This window comes from Botryllus schlosseri, chromosome 3 (genome assembly GCF_051294905.1).
Source record: "Botryllus schlosseri isolate E-star chromosome 3, Bs_hap1, whole genome shotgun sequence".
Taxonomy (NCBI): Eukaryota; Metazoa; Chordata; class Ascidiacea; order Stolidobranchia; family Styelidae; genus Botryllus; species Botryllus schlosseri.
Window position 1 is genome coordinate 8510633 of NC_137238.1, and position 18998 is coordinate 8529630.

Below are 18998 nucleotides of genomic sequence, written 5' to 3' on the forward strand. Positions count from 1 at the left end.
CGCCCTAGTTATGACATAACAACAAAATAGTATGTTGAGTAATGATATGCATTTTCAATTTATTTTAATGTATAGCACTTGCCAATCTGCGTCTACCAATGCTAGAATAACATATATACAATCTGTAGAAGTCTATGTGCAATTGTGCATGTAAATACTTTTGAGTTTGCTAGATGGTGAGATTTAGAGGTAGGTTATCAGATACCTTTAGAATCAGTATATAGTCTAATCGGGTGTTTTAATGCGGCTCCCTGCGTATACTATGAAGTTTGAAATGCGGCTCCGACATTCAAATTGGTTAGGAACCACTGATAAAGAGTATCATCGCTTAGACGGTTTCGTAATTTGTTGGCGAAATATCCTTAAAATATGGGCGGGGGCGCCAGACGTAGGCCATTTTCGAAAAGGGGCGCTGTAGGGACGTAAGTAAGGTTAAGAAACAATGTTCAACCTGTCTAGTTTTTGACACTGCTTTATTACCAAGAAATGACACATGACGCTACGTAAGCCCTGGTAGATGCTGTTCACAAATCCCGGGATTTCATTGGGGCTAATCCCGGGATCGGGATTGCTTCAAATCCCGGGATCCCGGGATCGGGATTTCCCGAGGTCCCAACGCTAATGGAAATGCAGTAGTTTGACACATGTCGAACAATGAAGATTGCATATCATTGGCCATTACGACTTTCTGTCACTCTTGAGACTACAAACTACCCTGACTGTATGTACTCTCAATAGCATTCAATCAGAATGACTGACAATGCAATTTTAATTCATGGACTTGATCGAAAATAGCATGAAATGAAACAAATGTCACATTTATAAAGGGAAACATAAGGAAGTATCGCTGTAAATCACCGATGCATGTTTCGTTAGGGGAGGTCGATTTGTCAACTGTGGTTAGGTAATCGTGACTGCTTCGTATTTATTCAGTAGAGGGTTGAACGTGACGTTCAGGCTGTAAAATGCCATATACATAAGCAGTTTTTGTCTGAGATGGGCTGAAAATAGTGGAAACTTCTTGTTCCTTTGATGGTCATCGCACGCTGGAATCGTTGTACAAGATTCCGTCTCGATGCTTCGATGCATTGTTCAGTTATTTCGATAAACTGTAGTACGGCTGGAATATTATCTACACCAGAGGTCTCAAACACGCGGCCCGCGAGACCATTTTGTGCGGCCCGCGACGGCATTTTGGATTTTGAAGTATTCGTCAATATTTAACTACCATTTTCTTTAATTTGAGAACTTAAAATTTGTTCTAAAACTACTCCAGAAGCCAGAAACTACTCACTATTCCATCAGTTTCTAAAGTTACAATTACAACGCAGTGGAAATTTACCTATTAGGCTACGTGACATTACTTCTTTATGATGGTTAAACATGTTGGCGATTCGTACTGAAAATTGTGATTTGTACTTGGGCGCGAGTTGAGTCGCGTCAAAAGATACAAACAGAGAAGGACTAGTGTGACGCGGACCGCCGTGACTTTGTGCAACCACGGACACAACAAACTATCAAACTGGTATGGAAAGTAGTAAAATATCGAAAGGTCGTAGCTCGCGTTTCGTAGCTCATTCCGATATCTAAGCAGGTCGGTATGGCAACCATTCTCATGATGTTGCCCTCTTGATGTATAGTTGGCTACATCGTGTGTTATGAGTAGACGATCTTTATCCATGCTATCATATTCAATTATTGTGACGAGTATAAAATAGTCGTAGCCTACGCTTCACAGCTGGAAATATAATGGATTTTTCAGCGATTGGACATTTCTATTGCTATTGCACAGTAATCATTATATTCAAGTTGTTATTGATCTGTTCAAATATTCGAAGGTAAATATAACGCTGATTGAATTTGACCTTGGTTATGACATGACTAACAGCCTAGTTATCAGGAGTATATCCGATACCCGGATTAGGCTGCTCCCATATTCTGATATCAGATCAATCTTTCTAAAATTCTAAATTCCTCCCTCTAATTGCGGCACGTCAAACGCCCACTAGCTGCATAATTATAACGCGATAGCTTTTACGATGTCCTGATGCATTTCCACACTGACATGATGTGTACAACTAATTATTTTGACAAACTATGCCAAGTACACCAACTATTTTACTCAAATATCTACAAAATGTTATTTTTTTCATGCCAGGCGTGAATTTACAATACTAAATCACATTTCTACGATGCGTGCAGAATGTCAGTCTGCAAGGTCCCGTCAAATACTTACTTGGAAATACATTAAATTCCCCTATTATTGGTGCTGCGGCCCGCGGCGCCATCAAAAAGTAGGAATTGGCCCGCGAGCACATTTGAGTTTGAGACCTCTGATCTACACAGTAGGCCAACATGTCAGTCAAATTCAATATTTGGTTTTGATATGGTCGGCGGAGGCTTTTCAATGTGGTCAGTCTTTTTACTGTTCCACCAATGCCGTCGAATGGCGATTTGCCATGGCTGGTTGCAAAAAACGACCAATCAGCAGCAACATAAGTCTTCTTCGTGTTTGGATAAATTCAAGAAGTTTTTTCCAATTTTTGTATTGTGCTGCGCTGCCATCGGTGTAATATTCAATTTTTCTCAGCTTTGGTAATTTTCTTTTGAGGAAGTCAACGGTATTTTTTTGATTTCATACACCATCGCGACATCGTGTGTTGAATCTTTCGAGAGAAAACACACGCTCCAATGTGCTAGCTTGGCGCCATCCTTATGATAGCACACAACCGGGTGAACGGGGCAATTTTTGTGGGTCCAGTGGTAGCCTTGAGCCTCATCCTGTGTGCGGAGTGAATAATTTTCACTAAAATCCATAAGGCATATCACAGTTCCTTCTTCTATTGACTGCTTCCGATGTTTAAAGGGGCACTGCGCTCTAAAAATGATGTGGTCTCAAATTGAAGGTAAAAACGAACAAAAATTTTTGGCCGCAGCCATTTCCTTCAGAACTCCACCGTAAAGGAGCTGCAATTTATTGAAATTTCTACAAGAGCAGCTGCCGCGGCTGCTTAACCCGTTACATGGCACGATATCTTCACCGTCGCACTTGCTCGACGCGATTAGGCAGTCACACAGAGAACGAATTTTAGATAGTTGTCAGCCGATGTTACGAAGGAAATGTGTCTAAGTTTCGTCCTCTGCGTGACTGCCTTCTCGCGTCGAGCAAGTGCGACGATGAAGACATCGTGCCATGTAACGGGTTAAGCAGCCGCGGCAGGTGATCTTGTAGAAATTTCAATGAATTGCAGCTCCATTACGGTGGCGTTCTGAAGGAAATGACTGCGGCCAAAAATATTTGCTCATTTTTACCTTCAATTTGAGACCACATCATTTTTAGAGCGCAGTGCCCCTTTAAGGTAGCTTGATTATTGGCTCGTTATGAATGAATGTGGCTTGAGTTTAAGTAGTTGCTGGACAAGCAAATTTATGAATTCATCAATGGAACTGATCGAGTAATCATATCGGTTCTATCTGTTGTGACCAGGGCTGTGGAGTCGGTAAATTTTACCACCGACTCCGGCTCCGACTCCGACTCCACACATTTTCAATATACCGACTCCGACTCCGACGTCTTTAAATGTACCGACTCCGACTCCGACTCCTGGGTCTTTAAACGTACCGACTCCCGACTCCGACTCCAGCATTATTACCAATTTACTTCGAAAATTATATGCCACATTGTCGGTTGAATGACTATAATACAACCAATGCGAACATATGATTAACTGTGGCATGCTAAATTGTTTCATTGTGGCACAGCTCGAATTATCCACTATGCAATTAACATGAAATAAAGATTTGCTAAATATCCTCCCTTATTCAAGTTTTTATAACATGGACTCTCTAACATCTTGAAATGTATGAATCATTCAAATATGGCAGATATCCAATCCTGTATAATAAATATGTAGATAAAAAATCCAAGTGTAGCTCTTGTGTATGACTCAGCAAACTAATAAAGAAATTGAACATACTAATTATGTCATTGCACACTATCCTGATTACAAGCACAAACACTCTTACTACTAATAAAAGACATTGGTCATAAATGGAATTTAGTTAAGTAGTCAAAGACCATAGCCTATGTCTATTCTACATGTACTTAATCAAGTATTCAAGGATTGGGACTTGCAGTCTTTCTTAATCATTTGTTCGACCCAAACAGCTAAGCTATACACTACAAATATTTTTATTTTTTCAAGTGGGAAGCATCGTTTGGTCATATTTACATCATTTTTACAATTTTACAAAACCAGCCGATGCATTTTCTCTGTCACAGTATCATGGTATAATTCCAAAAATTGCATCAATTTTGACTGCATCACGAAAACGCATCTTGCGATTTTCTTCCCCTCTGCAACAGGGTTGTAATTTGCAAGTAATGTCTAATTTTATCTATATCAGGGGTAGGCAACTTTTTCGGCGAAAGGGACACCTGAGATTTACGAACCATTGTGCGGGCAACTGGAATGTTGATAACCTTTTTTTAGTCGTCGATATAGGAGCGAACCGAATTAGGTAACATTGCAAACAAGACTTATATTAATACGCTCTAAAATTGATAACAATATGTCATGCAACTGTGCAGTGCGCAATCATGCCCTGGTCGCGCGAAGCGCGAAATTTTTTTGCAAGATAACGACTGAATTAGGCTATAGCTATGTAAATAAATTTGTCGCTAACATACATTGGGGGTCGCATCTGTATACCACTAGGCTCATTTGGCAAGGACAGGATTATTCAACGTTTTAGACATAACAAAATCGACGGTGTCAGTGAACATGCCTCTATCATTTTGTGCAAATGTTTTGTCGACAATCTCGCTGCGAGTGCACAAGCGAAGCCGTATCTCCTAATTGCGAATGTAGTTAGACTCAATTCTGTGAATAATATGTATTTATAATTTTCAGAAGGGGGCTCAAATACTGAATGCAAGAAATCTAGTGACAACGAATCATGCGAAGTACCGAGAAAAATTTCAAGTCAAATAAATCTGCTGTGAAATATTCTACTTCATGGTCATATACGAAGATCTGGGATAAATGTGGCTGACCCCTGGAAAGGTCAATGCGTCAGAACTGTTGTTTTAGTCATCATCAAAATTCTCGGTCATGCTAATCAAATTTTGGTTGGCCTTGCAATTGTATCTGATGTCATAAATAATTTCGAGAATTACCTCGCAGGCCACACCTAACCTTCTCGTGTGCCAAATTTGGCCTGCGTGCCACGGGCTGGCCGCACCTGATCTGTATGTTTAATAATAACAGTGATTGGTGGTACATATCAATTCTATTGAAAATTCTTTGAAAGCAAATGTTTTCATGATAGAGAAGTTGGAGTCGGAGTCGAAGTCATAGTCATTCTCACAAACTCCGACTCCGACTCCAGTCAGTATTTTCCCTCCGACTCCGACTCCAGCTATGATAGTTTTCACGACTCCGACTCCGACTCCGACTCCATCAAGCGAAAATTACCCCGACTCCGACTCCGACTCCACCGACTCCGACTCCACAGCCCTGGTTGTGACCCACTCCACTGATTGAAGCTGATGTTTTCGTATGTATTATCGAATTGACGGAGCAAGTATTTTTCCTCGCAGCATCTTCATTCGGGCAATTAGGACATCTTTGTAGCATGCAGTCTTTGTTTACCATGTCACATGACATCGTAGCAATCAAGTATTTGTACGTTTTTCCTGCCTGACTATAGCCTTCAACATTAGTATTGCATTCTGATGTATCGTACAAACACATACAGAATGCGTGCCTGCAGAACCAGCCAACGCTCATTATTTTCGCCTCAAGCTAGCAAAAGTTGAAAATCCCGCTTTTCTCTCTGGATGCTGGCTTTTGAATGACTGATACAGTTCTTTCACAGCACACAACAGCAACCTCTTTTGCTGATACACATTCCATGCGATGCTTACCTCATCTCGAGCTCCTGGCATAATGATTGTATTTTCGTCATCACAGTAAAATTAATGACCAACTATTTTATATCCATACTCATACCTTGCCTTTTAGTAACGGGTCGTTTACTGAATATTCCTGATGTTTTTTCAACTTCTCGTGCCTTTTTGACACTGTGCTGAGTTACTTTATCCCAAGTAAAATATTGTAGCCCTTAAGGCTTTACTCATTCTTTCCAATTTCGATATCCACAACATGCTCCGGCGATCGAAAGGCTTGTGTCATCATCTTGCCATAATGGTCACCAGTTGAAGAAAGATTTCGTTTCTTGTATTCGGGGTTCTCGTTGTCATGTAAATTGTGGAACGTGAGCGGGCTCTCTCTCCTATAAGAGTGAATGTTTTGTCTACCTGATATCTGTTTAGCGAAAGAAAGCATAAAGTTAGTTTGACGTCATTTTTCAGCATGCCGCAGGCTCAGACGGGATGATATACTGTATGTCTGCCACTACAGCAGCGTCCAAACCAGGCTTTTGGTTACGCAATAATTATAGAGCGCAGTGGCGGCTCGTGACAATATCGGGTGGTGGGGCAAGGGCTGCAAGCGACTTTTATCAAGATGACGTCACAATGGCGTTTTCCAACGTAAACAAGTAACTTAATGATGGTACGATAACATGAATTTCCCGGCAACACAGAGATGGAAGTCGGGCCGGGCTTTTCGGGTTCGGGCCGGGTTCGGGCCGGGCTTGGGCCGGGTTTGGGCCCAAAGTTATAAAAATTATCGGGATTGAATCGAGCCGAATAGTCACTACGAAAAGCATTGACTTCATATACAAATTTGATTTGCAATTTTGTTCGAAAGTGGCACAACTACATATAAGATACACCAATACCGTATCACGTATAAGTATGGCAATATCTGTGAATAAATTTTATACGAAGTACGAACCCAGATAAACTTCGTTATAAGACGGCCCGAAGACTATGATTGAATAATGAAACAATGTCAGCTAAATAGTAAACAAGTGTCCCAAATACGCCAGACATTGATCATTGTTCAGGCCACATTGTGACGAAAACATGACTTACGGATGGATGGATTACCATGCTGGAGCCTGGATTACTACCAATTTAGTTTTAATTTCGATGAGGCATGCTGAACTGAACAGCTAGAAGCAGGTGATGAGACGACGGCTTCCGTTGTGGCACAGCAGAATTGATCGATAGATGTGTTACGGCGGTGTTAATATTTATTAAAGAAAGCTTTTAGATGCGCCATAGTGATTTTGTCGTCCATGGTGAATTGCTTTAGGTCTATACGGAAACTAACTTATATTGTATTAGGCTATGTGACAGCGGTAGTATTGTTATATAGCAGTGTTGGGATCAAGTCACTACCTTCGAGTCACGAGTCATTTCGAGTCATTGCGCATTTTGACTCAAGTCAAGTCAATCGATTTTCAAAGCTGACTCGAGTCAAGTCAAGTCACTCGATTTTTGGAGGTGACTCGAGTCAAGTCGAGTCAAGTCAAGTCAAGTCACGGGTCAAGTCACAATTCAAGTCAAGTTGCCATTTCGAAGTATGAGGCATGATTGCATCATTGCATTTTGCTAGCTGTCGGAAATACATATTGAGTGGTCCCTGATTCTGAACCGCTAAACGAATATAGAGTTGAATATACACGCAAGAAGGCGCTGTATCGCTCACATATACGTAGAACTGGTAAACTACGTTGATAGTCACCAGCCAAAATAGAGAATAGAGAATTGATGGAGAACGAATTGATAAGATGCAATACATTACCCATTTAAAATTGAAAGACGAACCCGACTGTATCCAGTAACTGTTGAGGCTATTGAAATAATCAATTCTTCGTATAACGTGTGAATGCAACGCCCTTTGTATGGATGACAGTTGACTTGTATTTTGAACACACTATTTTTTCTCATCTTGGCCAATTTTATTCCTTTATTTCTTTAATTTAGTTTGGTATTGAACCATTTAATACAGTTCACATTTTGCAAAAAGGATGGTGGAACTAAGTTAACAGTGGGGCTGTTTTCAGCGTATTCTCATTCAGATATATTAAGTTCTCTTGCCATATGCAAGATTGCTATCGAAAGAAAACAAAGTGAGAGCATTGAAAGCGTTGAAAAGCTCGAAATCTGAATCGTATATCAGCTTATTTGCTCGCAACAGTTGAAAATTGCTATTTGAACTTGGTTTCGGGCCGAAACGGGCTCAAAACTCGACCGTCGGGTTCGGGCCGGGTTCGGGCTGAACTTGTCGGGTTCAGGCCGGGTTCGGGTCCGGCTCACCCGGCCCGCTTCCATCTCTGCGGCAACAGTGATTTTAACGTATGTGCCACGAGAGGTCTGCTGGTGAGCTGTGACTCTAAGTGTGGTAACTGCGTAAACGGCGTACGGAACAAAGATTCAACACGGTTCATGTTCGCATTAGACCTGACTAATTATCTGCAGAAATGGAAATGACTATAACTCGAGAGATAGCGTAAGCCTAATTGGAAAGGTCAACGAATTCGGACAGATACGCAATTGTTATCTCATAGATTGGGCCTGTCCTATTGAATCCAAAACATCATTCTAAAGAACTAAGAATAGCAGCCTCGGAAATTTGGTCTCGGTAGTCGGTACAGCATAAGAGATTTTGGCCATTTGGCCTTGAAACTGGAGACTGTAACACGACACATACGTTTTTATTACTGTCTTATAGGTCTGCTGCGAAATCGCCTTTGGAAAATATATTACCGAATAAATACGTGGATGAAAGCCTTAAACTTGGCACACTGTTACATGACATTATCGAGAAGTGGCCTCATGGCCCTTTTCGGTATGGTACACTGTCAAAATTAATGCGAACAGACCAACACCGAATTTTGCGTAAAATTTACTGAGGAATAGGCTGATCAAGTGATCAGCTGTTAGCCGCCATCGAAAACGAAATAACTATCGCGCTTGACAGGGGGTTGTAAGCAAATGGCTTGAAGGCCACAATTTCACGGTGAAATTGACATTGGAGAATATAATATCAAAGTAAATATTTGAATGCAAACTGAGAATGATATCATCATCTCTGTTAACGTTACCGCAGATACACCGGCTTTTGCGTGAAATCCGCAATGTGTTGTAGGCTAAAGTGTCAGATCGGAGCACATCTTTACCACACTCGACCTTGATAACGAAATTACTGCCCTAATCATTGAGTGTCAACCTTAAGACTTGGCACAGCGTTCGATACTAAAATCAAGACATACCGTGCAAAAGCTTATGACGGATCTAGGTAAGGAGCATCGTTAAAATCAATAGAGACCAATACCGGCTTTGCGTATAATCTGTTAGCGATAAATGACTAGTCAGCTCTCACTCGAATTAGGAAGCCAAATTACCACTAACACAGTTCAGTGACAAACTTAAAACTTGGTACAGCGTTCGATACTAACATTAAGACTTTCCGTGCCAAATGTCATAACCGATCTCGGTATTGAACATCGTCAAAACCAATGGATACCAATACCGGCTTTTGAGTAAAATCTGTTTGCGATACATGACGGATCAGCACACACTCAACTTCGGAAACGGAATTACTACCCTAAACTTTAAGTAGAAACCCTGAAACTTGGGGCAGTGTTAAATACCACCATCACGACATGACAGAACAAGTTTCAAGAGTTTTCATGGTGTGAAACCCCATTAAAATCGACCTATACCAGCAAAGGTCGACTAAACGCAGATGACGGTAACAGAGTTCAGCTATAGATACGATTGTTACATCGCACCTTAAGGGCACAGAGCTATCGTGCCCCGGTTGCTCGGTAATTTTATGAATAGGAGAGAGTAAATCACCGTTTCTTTATTGTGCGCGGCTTTGAGAGAATAGACAGTGAAAGCTTGTTATGAGCGCTACCGGGGCAAGCCCCGGCTAGGCATTCGCAAAGCGAAAACACAGAAGAGAATTCGATTTTCGCAGAGACTTCGCTATATATGGGCATTTACAAGCGAAAGGACAAGAAGTATACGATTTTCGCTGTGATTTCGGTTTATATAGATAGGTGTGCGTCTATAAATGGTGAAGAATTGTTATTGAACAGAATTTTAGGTGGGGCAATGCCCCAGTTGCCCTATAGGACGAGCCGCCACTGATAGAGCGGGAATATTAAATCACTACTGCGTGAGAGCTACGGTTAGTGATGCGTCGTATTAAGTTTTACAATTGCGTCGCAACTACAAAAGTCACACTTACCTTAAATTTCCTATTGGGTTTATTCGAATTATTCCACGTCACAATTTTCATTCGCATCACCTTCGTCATTCGCACTGCATTTTTTTTCATTTGCACAAGTGCGAACCGTCACATAGGTTGAAAAGCACTGCTCTAAACTATTTCTCAATCTTATACCGAAGAAGGATGAGCCGATGCAGTACAAGTTACGACCACGTTTATTCAAGACAAAACCTTAACAGAACAACTACGACACATGCATTACTAACGAAGGTACGAACACGAACATAGGGAAACAATCAACGAGAACAAGTAATCATTGGCAAATGCAAAGTAATTCCACAACACGAGGAGATAGTTCTCCAGCAAGAACCGTGTCTAGCTAATCCCGATATAGATTCTTCAGTCCATGGGGGGGGGGACAATCTGCGGAAGTAGAAGAAAAATAATGCAGCTTTGGACACTTATTTCGATTAGGATGTGTTGCCGGATGTCTCCAAGACACCCTTTGCATCGACTCTACCGGTGAATTTAATCACACGGGCTCAGGAAGGATAAATATGTGATAATAATATGGGCAACTTTACTATTAATAATGACGATATTCACCCGCGGATATGGAAAAATTTTCGCCAGCCCTTACAAGTAAGTAGATTAGCCCGAGTTCACCGGCAATGCACATGGACACTGGACAAACGTGGGTATTTGACCTCCAGCTAGTTCGTTACGACTATGCACTGGAATGCGGCCGTAGCCAACATATAAGTGACGTGGTAGCGAGAAAAAAAATACAGTCATGTTACAAGTCATGTTATATATGGAAATGGGCTATGTACTAGGGATGGTGTGAACGTGAGGTTCACGTTCGTGTTCTGTGCGTGAACCTCGGAAATTTAGAGGTTCGCGTTCACAACAGAACCTTGGTAGGTTCTGCACTGTGAACCTTTTTGGTAAATTGTAATTTGCACTTAATTATAAGATCTTTGGTTCAAGTTTATTGCATTTCAACTGCGGGTCACTCTATGCATGGCGCTGGCAGCATAAAAAATCAACACTAAACGAGCATGCACCATGCCAATTAACCTTAAAAGTTTTACTTGCATTTTTATTACCAAACATTTCTCGAAATATCCAGCTTTCCGTTTGTGAATATTTAGTGACTCTCTGCTGTGAGCTTGACCCGCAATCACACAACATCACGAGCGATATACGTAGTCAGCGAATGATGCTTATTCAACCAATCAATGACATTGATATCGTTTTCTGATGTAAAAAATCGAGCGGGCGTATGGGGTCAATCTCGACTTCATATCTTTACTGTATCATTAAAACCAAATCCGTGCGATTAAGGTGCTGGCTACTGCTATATAACTTGTTGTTTATGGTATCGGTAGCGAGTAAAGAAACCCGTTTTACACTCTGCTCAATATCAATGTAGCAATACTCAGATTCCGAACACATTGTCCGGTCTGACTAAGACCATTAAGGCGTAAGCTTATATTTCCTGGTAAGTCCTCGTCGAAATTGTTGGCAAAACGACGGAATGTATTGATTTTATGAGATTATTATATCCTTTGATAACCGCGGCTGATACATTTAGCGACGTTTAAAACGCCAATATTTACTTCAGCAATGCGACATTATGTGGGCCGAGTCTTCGCTAGGTATCGTGTACAATAATATAGGCTATCACTTCATTGAAAGATAGGGTTGGAATTAGCAATATGACGTCACGAGGTTCACGTTCGTGTTCACACAGAACCTTTCAAAAAGGTTCGCGTTCACACGAACCCGAACCTTTCAGAGGTTCACACCATCCCTACTATGTACCATAATGAGATAGTATATGCTACAGGTGTATGAACACTGAACAGCGAGAGAGCGCAGGGCGACCTACAGTATGCAATGAAGTTGAGATCTGACTGCAATGAATGCAGCATTGGAAATATGTTACCGGTTTTAACCGTCCTACTATAAACGCAAAAGCAGATACAATGATAACACGGCATAGACACGTTAGCTTCAATCGAGAAATAATCCACAATCACTGGTATACACGCTAGCGATGAACACATCGATTTCGTGCTGGATCCACCCTGGACGATAAGCAATACACCCCACGCGTCGTACAGCAAAATTGAGTTGCAATATCAGACAAGCTCTACTGATTTATACTCTACGGAAGTACTCCTATTAGTACTACTATCCCGCAAAAAGCAAATCATCCTATTTTGACGGATCAGACCACACAATATGCGAATTGCACAAAAACAATATATAGGCCTAATTATGAAGTCATGGGGTAGTAATCACCGTTCTCCCTGTGGCATTATATTCAATGAATTATTCAGTCTCTTCGTATGATAAAGATTCGTCGCATATTCAATCGACCAAATATACGCAATATAACAAACAAGTAGCTTTGATATAGTTTTGCTTCAGGCCCGACAAGTTAATACTATTGGATACTCGAACAAACACTGATCTCTTCAAGACGAGCAGGTTTAGCAGCACATGAAGTATATCAGGCGCGCGGATTACCCTGATTGAGTGGACGTGTCCTAATTTAATAATATTACAAATGAAAATAAGATACTGGTCCATGAAGAAGAGGCCCTCCACTCTATTGTTTTATAAGGCTAAAATCATGGGCTTAATGAATCCATAATCGCATCTAGTGTGCCGGGATTCATTTCTTTAGAACTTTATCTAATAATAGGGTTGCCATATTTTGGAATTGTGAAATGAGGACACTTTTTCAGAATTTTCAGACTTGCAAACTGGTAAAATTTTCCCACCTCGTGGTCTGTTGACTAAGAAAAGGTCATTTCGGCTCAGCTCCCGAAATCCCCGCCTGAGCGTTACTTCAGTGCAGATTCACGGCATCTCATTCGATTTTGACCGTGAATTTGACCAAATTCTCAAAAAAAAGGACAAAATCTCAAAAAAGAGGACAAAGAGGCGGCCTATGAGGACGCTTTCAGAAAAGACAAAAAAGAGGACAAATCCTCTTGAAAGAGGACGTATGGTAACCCTATCTAATAATGCAGATTTTGGTAATTTTCGATCCATGATCTACGGTAGACGGCGCTGGTTGTATTTAAGGCAAGCATCGTATTCATGGACGCTGGGCGATGCGAAGCCCTAGTGGTCCAACCTTGAATACTGTCCAATCACTACTACTACCCAGGACGAGTGTGGCCGTCAGGCCTTCATAGTCCGACCGGGATCTGAGGCCGCATCGACGGGCCAGTATCCCAGGGCACAAGTATGGTGGCTGAGGGACCAGTGGCCGCAGACGCCCCCTCTAAAGCATGCTTGTGCCGTTTGCACCCGAGTAACGAGAGAAAAAGGGGAAAGCAAACGCTGAGCAACTATTCCCAAGACACAAAAGGACCCTATTACGGCGCTTGTGACGCTTGGTGCTGTGGTGAAATTCCACAGTACTTGTCACGTGCGTTACGGAGGGAGGTTTACTACGGTTCCTCCAGACCCCTAACAAAAATGAGACAAATGAAACCAATGTCCCCTCGGAACTTACGGTTTGAACCGACAACCATTACTCCGCCATGTACCCTTGCACTGAATAAAAAATTTTCGTCTGGTGTATGCGTGATCGAAAGCCTTTTGACTGACGGGAATTCCCAAAAACGTTATGATATGCAAATTGCGATTGGAATGTCTGGGTTCGGGGGGACCTATTATATGGACTTTCAAAGTTCGCGTGCTGCACATAAACTTCTTTCATAGAGTCTTGTTGTCCTCACACAAAATACTGTAAGTAATGGGAGATGCGTAAGACACACGATAAGGGTGAAGCTAAAATACTTTGTGTAAAATATATTTGTGTAGTCAGTAGATCGCGCATGTGAAATCAAGTCATACGATTTGTCGCAAAGCAAATAGATTGTAGTCGCCGAATGCCCCAGATGGTAGCTTGAAACGCCATACCGGGCATCCATGAACTTCGAGGGAAGAAGATATAGTCCTTTTACGGGCTTCATGATGAATCGGTGAGGCCATTTCTATATACAGGTCATCTCGTAAATAGTCATGGTGCACGCTCCAAGTTTGAATGAGAAAAGGATGAAAAAAAAAGGTTCCGTCACATTGCATTGGTCATATAGTTATCTGCCCACACCTGCTGTGAACGATCCTACCACAATAACTGCCCATAACCCTGATTTGTACAACCATCGAAATTGTCTAATTACACTAATTAAAGCGAAACGATGGTAATATAAATCTAATCTAATTTGCGAATAGTTTTTATTCACTATTTCGAAGTCTAATCTAGTTTGTGAAATGCTTCAATGTTCAAATTTCTGTTTTCCCTGAAATATTACAGGAGAACCGTATGTTGCGAAACGAGCCAAGTTTGTTGTCCCGACATTTGCCATTCTCTTTTTCATAAGAATGAAGTCTGATTAGATTCCAAGTTTTCACGAAGAAAGTGAGTCTAATTCTAATCTAATTTGTAAAACACTGTACTGTAGCTATAATTCTAATTCCTATCAGATTTGGAAAAAATGTATAGGTATAATTCTAATTCCAGTTTAATTTGTAAATGCTGAAACTTTTCTAGCTGTCTAGCTCTGCTACAACGATTCATTTTTATCAGCAATGCTAGGCCTAAAAGGCATATTCTATCACAAATCAAGGGATCTATATAACGAAATCGGTACTACTTTTCATGTCCTTCCTTCATGTGTACAAGATTTGTCCTCCGCTATACATGAGTGTCTCGCAGACTGTGGGAAAGGATAAGTATAATTATTATTCACTGTTACTGAAATGAACCTGTCTCATCATCCGCATTTCATCTCATGCTGTTAATACATGAAATGAAATGGGACATCATCATAATAATTATTATATACAAAAATACAGAGTTGTCCTCGCGGACCGCCCAGAAATTTATAAGCCGCATCGGGACCGCACACTGAATAAGATCGAAATATATTTGGCGAACCGCCTGGAAAGTTGACGCTGGCAGTCACCGGAAGTTATTAACCACTCATACATAGTGAACGGATGTTACATTTATATGCTCGGACTGAACACGAAACTCGATCTCCTGCTAATCACTCTCTCCTTCTTCTCATTTTTGGTGTGTTGTTCAGCCAACTTAAACTGTTGTTAAAAGAGTCATAACTAGGGCAAGTTTTTGTTGCAGTCAAATCTGTGGAAAGTTGCACTCAGTTTTCACAAAAGTTGTAGTAAAAAGTTGCATTTATTTTTCACAAAAGTTGCATTTATGGACAGGTTCCTTGAAATTATTCGGGTATGAGATACTCGAATCGATCCGTATCCAAGGCAGTGTAGCAAAACTTAATTTTGGCGACTTCAACAATATCAAATATAGCCTGAAAAAATTGACCCACTGAAAATATAAGTTTAGGCGGTCTAGGCTGAATGTACGTCAAATCAGAAAGGACCTCAAATTTAAACGACACTGTAATAATCAAGCGATCTATTTACATATAGTGCCAAATATTTCCAGTAAAAAGTTAGTTTCATGAAAATGAAAATTACAAAACGTTTGATGAAAAATCGAAAAAAGTTTCAAAAAGATCCATGAAAAATCGACAAAATTCCAAAACGTTGCATGCAAAAAATCAAGAAAAAATGCAAAAATTTGTGGTATAAGATTGATTCCTCCAAACAGCTTAAAACACCATACTGCATAACTTCTGAGTATTTATGAAGCTGTGAAAGCTGTAAAAAAAGTTGCAAAAACTTGCCCTGGCAATAACTGGGGCAAGTTTTTGTTGCACTAAAATCGTGAGAAGTTGCAGTAAAAAGTTGCATTCATAATTTTTTTTTAGAATTACCAGGACATGAGATAATCGAAAGGTTTTGTTCTATGACGCAACAGTATAAGATTTGCACTATGTTTGCTTGTTCCGTTTCTTTCTTCGCTATTCAATCGACCATGTATACATTTTTATGTTCGTTAGGTTGGAAACCTCCATGGCTGCAAAGTGCAGAGCTGGCAAATTTGGTACTTATCCTTTTCACGGAAGGCATGGCTAGACTGCCAAAATTACATTATTTGCCGTATGTACCAAGAGAGTAACGGAAAAAGTCAAACAGTAAAGCGATACCCATCAAACAAGTCAAATACCACACGCAAAACCACATATAAGGTCTGCAAAATTGACCCAAGCATTGCAGCAACACTCAAGTGTTGGTGACAGTGTGATCCAGTGATAATGTAATTTTTGATGTTCTCGCCTGGGCGTCCGTCAAATGGGGAAGAACTTCAAAAATAAATAAATCAAGCAATCTATGTCATAGTTCACGCACTGTCGTGCTTGGCTGGGGTTGTTGAACTTGCTTGCAAGCCATTGCGTCATAGATAACATTGAGATGCGTATAATCTATCCCATAGCTCTTCGTTAAGCAAATCATAGAGAGAACCATCCGATAAATAGTTTTATAGAATGTTCTATAAATCACTCATTTACATTTTGCGCAATACTCGATAAAAGTTTCAGTAAAAAGTAGCATGAAAAAGGTAGTAACATTCCTTCAAGGAGTTCCAAACATCATAGTACATAAATTCCGAGCATCTAGGAAGCTCCCGTAAGCTGTCAAAAAAAGTTGCAAAATCTTGCCCTAGTCATAACAAATAATTGTGTCTCATAATAAAGCGACATAGCATGTAGGCGCCACTCTCCTAATCAACTTCTGAGATTTGGGATTCTAACGCCTCTTTACCTGAGATGTAACTTTATTTCTTGTGTGACATGCCGGAGCACCATATAATTCCGCCTGGCCATGTTACATTGGCGATGTTTATTTGCCTCACCTGACAACGGTCAAAACGCAAATGAGTAGGCCTACATCCCTGTTTATGAGGACAATTCTCACCAAAAAGATTCACAGAGATATACTATCACAAATCGTGGGACTTACGCGTACAAAGAGAACGTAAATCAGTAAAGATTATTGGTCATATCAAAATGGTATTCTTACGCATTTAGCATGATAGTTACAGAACAAACACTACGTGTAATCATCTGTTTCCTATTCCTGATTTCTCCGGATAGCCCGAAGATTGTAATTCACAGCTGCTCTAACGCTGACTCCAAATTCCAGCTTCAGAGGCGGTTTCTGCAATAATAAAAAAAATATTTATGATTGCGAAAATGAAATTTGTGCGACTGCTGATAATGACCCGCAACGTTATTCCGTAAAACTATACATCATAGCATGAATAATATGTTGCTATAAATGTTCGCAAAAAATGACTACGCGGTTGCCGTTCCTTATAGTTAGGGTTTCATTTAAAACAAAAATAAATTTGAAACAGACGTTTAAAACAAGGCCATTGTTTAAAACATGTTTTTGTCTGTGTGTATTTTAGCCATAACGTGACGAATATTTAATTGTGACGTCACAATGCAGTGGCATTGACAATTGAAAATATAGGGTAAATATGAGTCCTTCGACGAAAAGGGCTTCAGATCACTGTCATAAAAAGACCAAACATATTTATAACCACTACATCGTTATGCTGCGTTTTTACGGTCGGCGGTCATTATCATCAGAACACTCATTCCGTACCAATGATCTATATCTACGTGCAAAAACTGTTGAACCGACGACGATTTCGAGGGTTCCAGCCACCTCATATCGTATACGTCGACTATTTTATGTGCAAATCGTCTGTAGGCTCATGCTACATGGTTTTTCGGACGTATGTTCACAAGTATGGCATAATTAGAGAACGTTTAAATAAAACTCAATTTTGTTCTTTTCAGAAAAGCATTTGTCCAAAACACTGTATAAAACATGCTTTAAACAAAGTGTTTTAAAACACCGTTTGTTTTTAATTCAACCCTACTTTTAGTACAAAATCATTTACCACGCGTATGCCGTTAGTTTCAACCTAAAGGTAACCCAATTAGTTAAAGTATTATTCCAATGTACATTGTACTTTTGCTGTATCGCTTCTTATGTTGCTATTGAAAATGCATTCGTGGATTTTGCCATCTCGACATCTGGATAGTTAATTGGGAAGAAGGGGTTTTCGAAGAGGAATGTCAGACCTATACTAAGTCAAATTTAAATAACTTATAAGCTTGTCCTTCATTGGGTGGTATATACCGCCCCGTCCTATTCATTTTAAAGTTTTTTCGAAGTGCAGATTTGGAATATGGTTCGGACTTTTACATGGTCGATGGAACTTGACTCTGGTTCGGATATCAGTATGTACGATAATATCGTCGTAAGGAGTTTGTGTATTGCTGAAAATTGACAGATCGTTACCGGGGTATCCTCTGTAGGTTCCAGATTAAACTGGTGAAGAAGTTTAGCTATGCTGATCTTGACTTCCATCAGCGCGAATCTCATCGCAATGCAATTTCGCGGTCCTCCGCCGAACGGCTGGTAGACCATACTGTCGATCTGGCTCATGTCTTCCATTCTGCAAAGTATTGTAGAGAAGTAACTTTTCGTGCACATCAGGCATTTGCTTGTGTTGGTCAACACCTGATACGTGGTCAGTTGTCATTCTCGCTGGTCCCATACACATAATAGTTGCCGATTTTGGGTTATATTTCAATCATGCTCATGCGTGAAATTGTCATAACAATTAGCGAAATAGCCTCTATAAGACGATAACTGAATATACTTTCGAAGATCGCGCCAATTGTTTAGTGTCGATATAGTCATTCTGCGTTAGTTTCGAGCATGCACGCTGTTATTTTAGTCTTCATTTACTACCTTTACTTGCAGTAGGTTTAACAAGTGGAAATCAATTTGAATTGAGTAGAAATTTACAGCATCACATCCGCTTCTACTTGAGCGCCGATGATGGCTACTTGGACCACATTT

At 40.4% G+C, this 18998-nt stretch overlaps 2 protein-coding genes and 1 long non-coding RNA gene across 4 annotated transcripts in view; 1 reads left to right on the plus strand and 2 right to left on the minus strand.

The window, feature by feature from the left end:
• LOC145434863 (uncharacterized) overlaps positions 1–3703 on the minus strand; it is a 149736-nt gene extending 146033 nt beyond the window's left edge. Inside the window, exon 1 of the mRNA XM_080312108.1 lies at positions 3698–3703. The gene's annotated coding sequence lies outside the window, so the exon portion shown is untranslated. The remainder of the gene's footprint in view (positions 1–3697) is intronic.
• The window catches only part of LOC145434886 (uncharacterized), a 271087-nt gene that overhangs the window by 194792 nt on the left and 57297 nt on the right, over positions 1–18998 (plus strand). The gene's annotated exons all lie outside the window — the stretch shown is intronic.
• The window catches only part of LOC145434834 (cytochrome P450 3A8-like), a 34006-nt gene continuing 32149 nt past the window's right edge, over positions 17142–18998 (minus strand). Inside the window, exons 12-13 of the mRNA XM_080312066.1 lie at positions 18432–18588; positions 17142–17273 (exon numbers count right to left, since the gene is read on the minus strand). Of these exons, the coding sequence (XP_080168192.1) occupies positions 17187–17273; positions 18432–18588 (244 nt within the window). The 3' untranslated portion in view covers positions 17142–17186. The remainder of the gene's footprint in view (positions 17274–18431; positions 18589–18998) is intronic.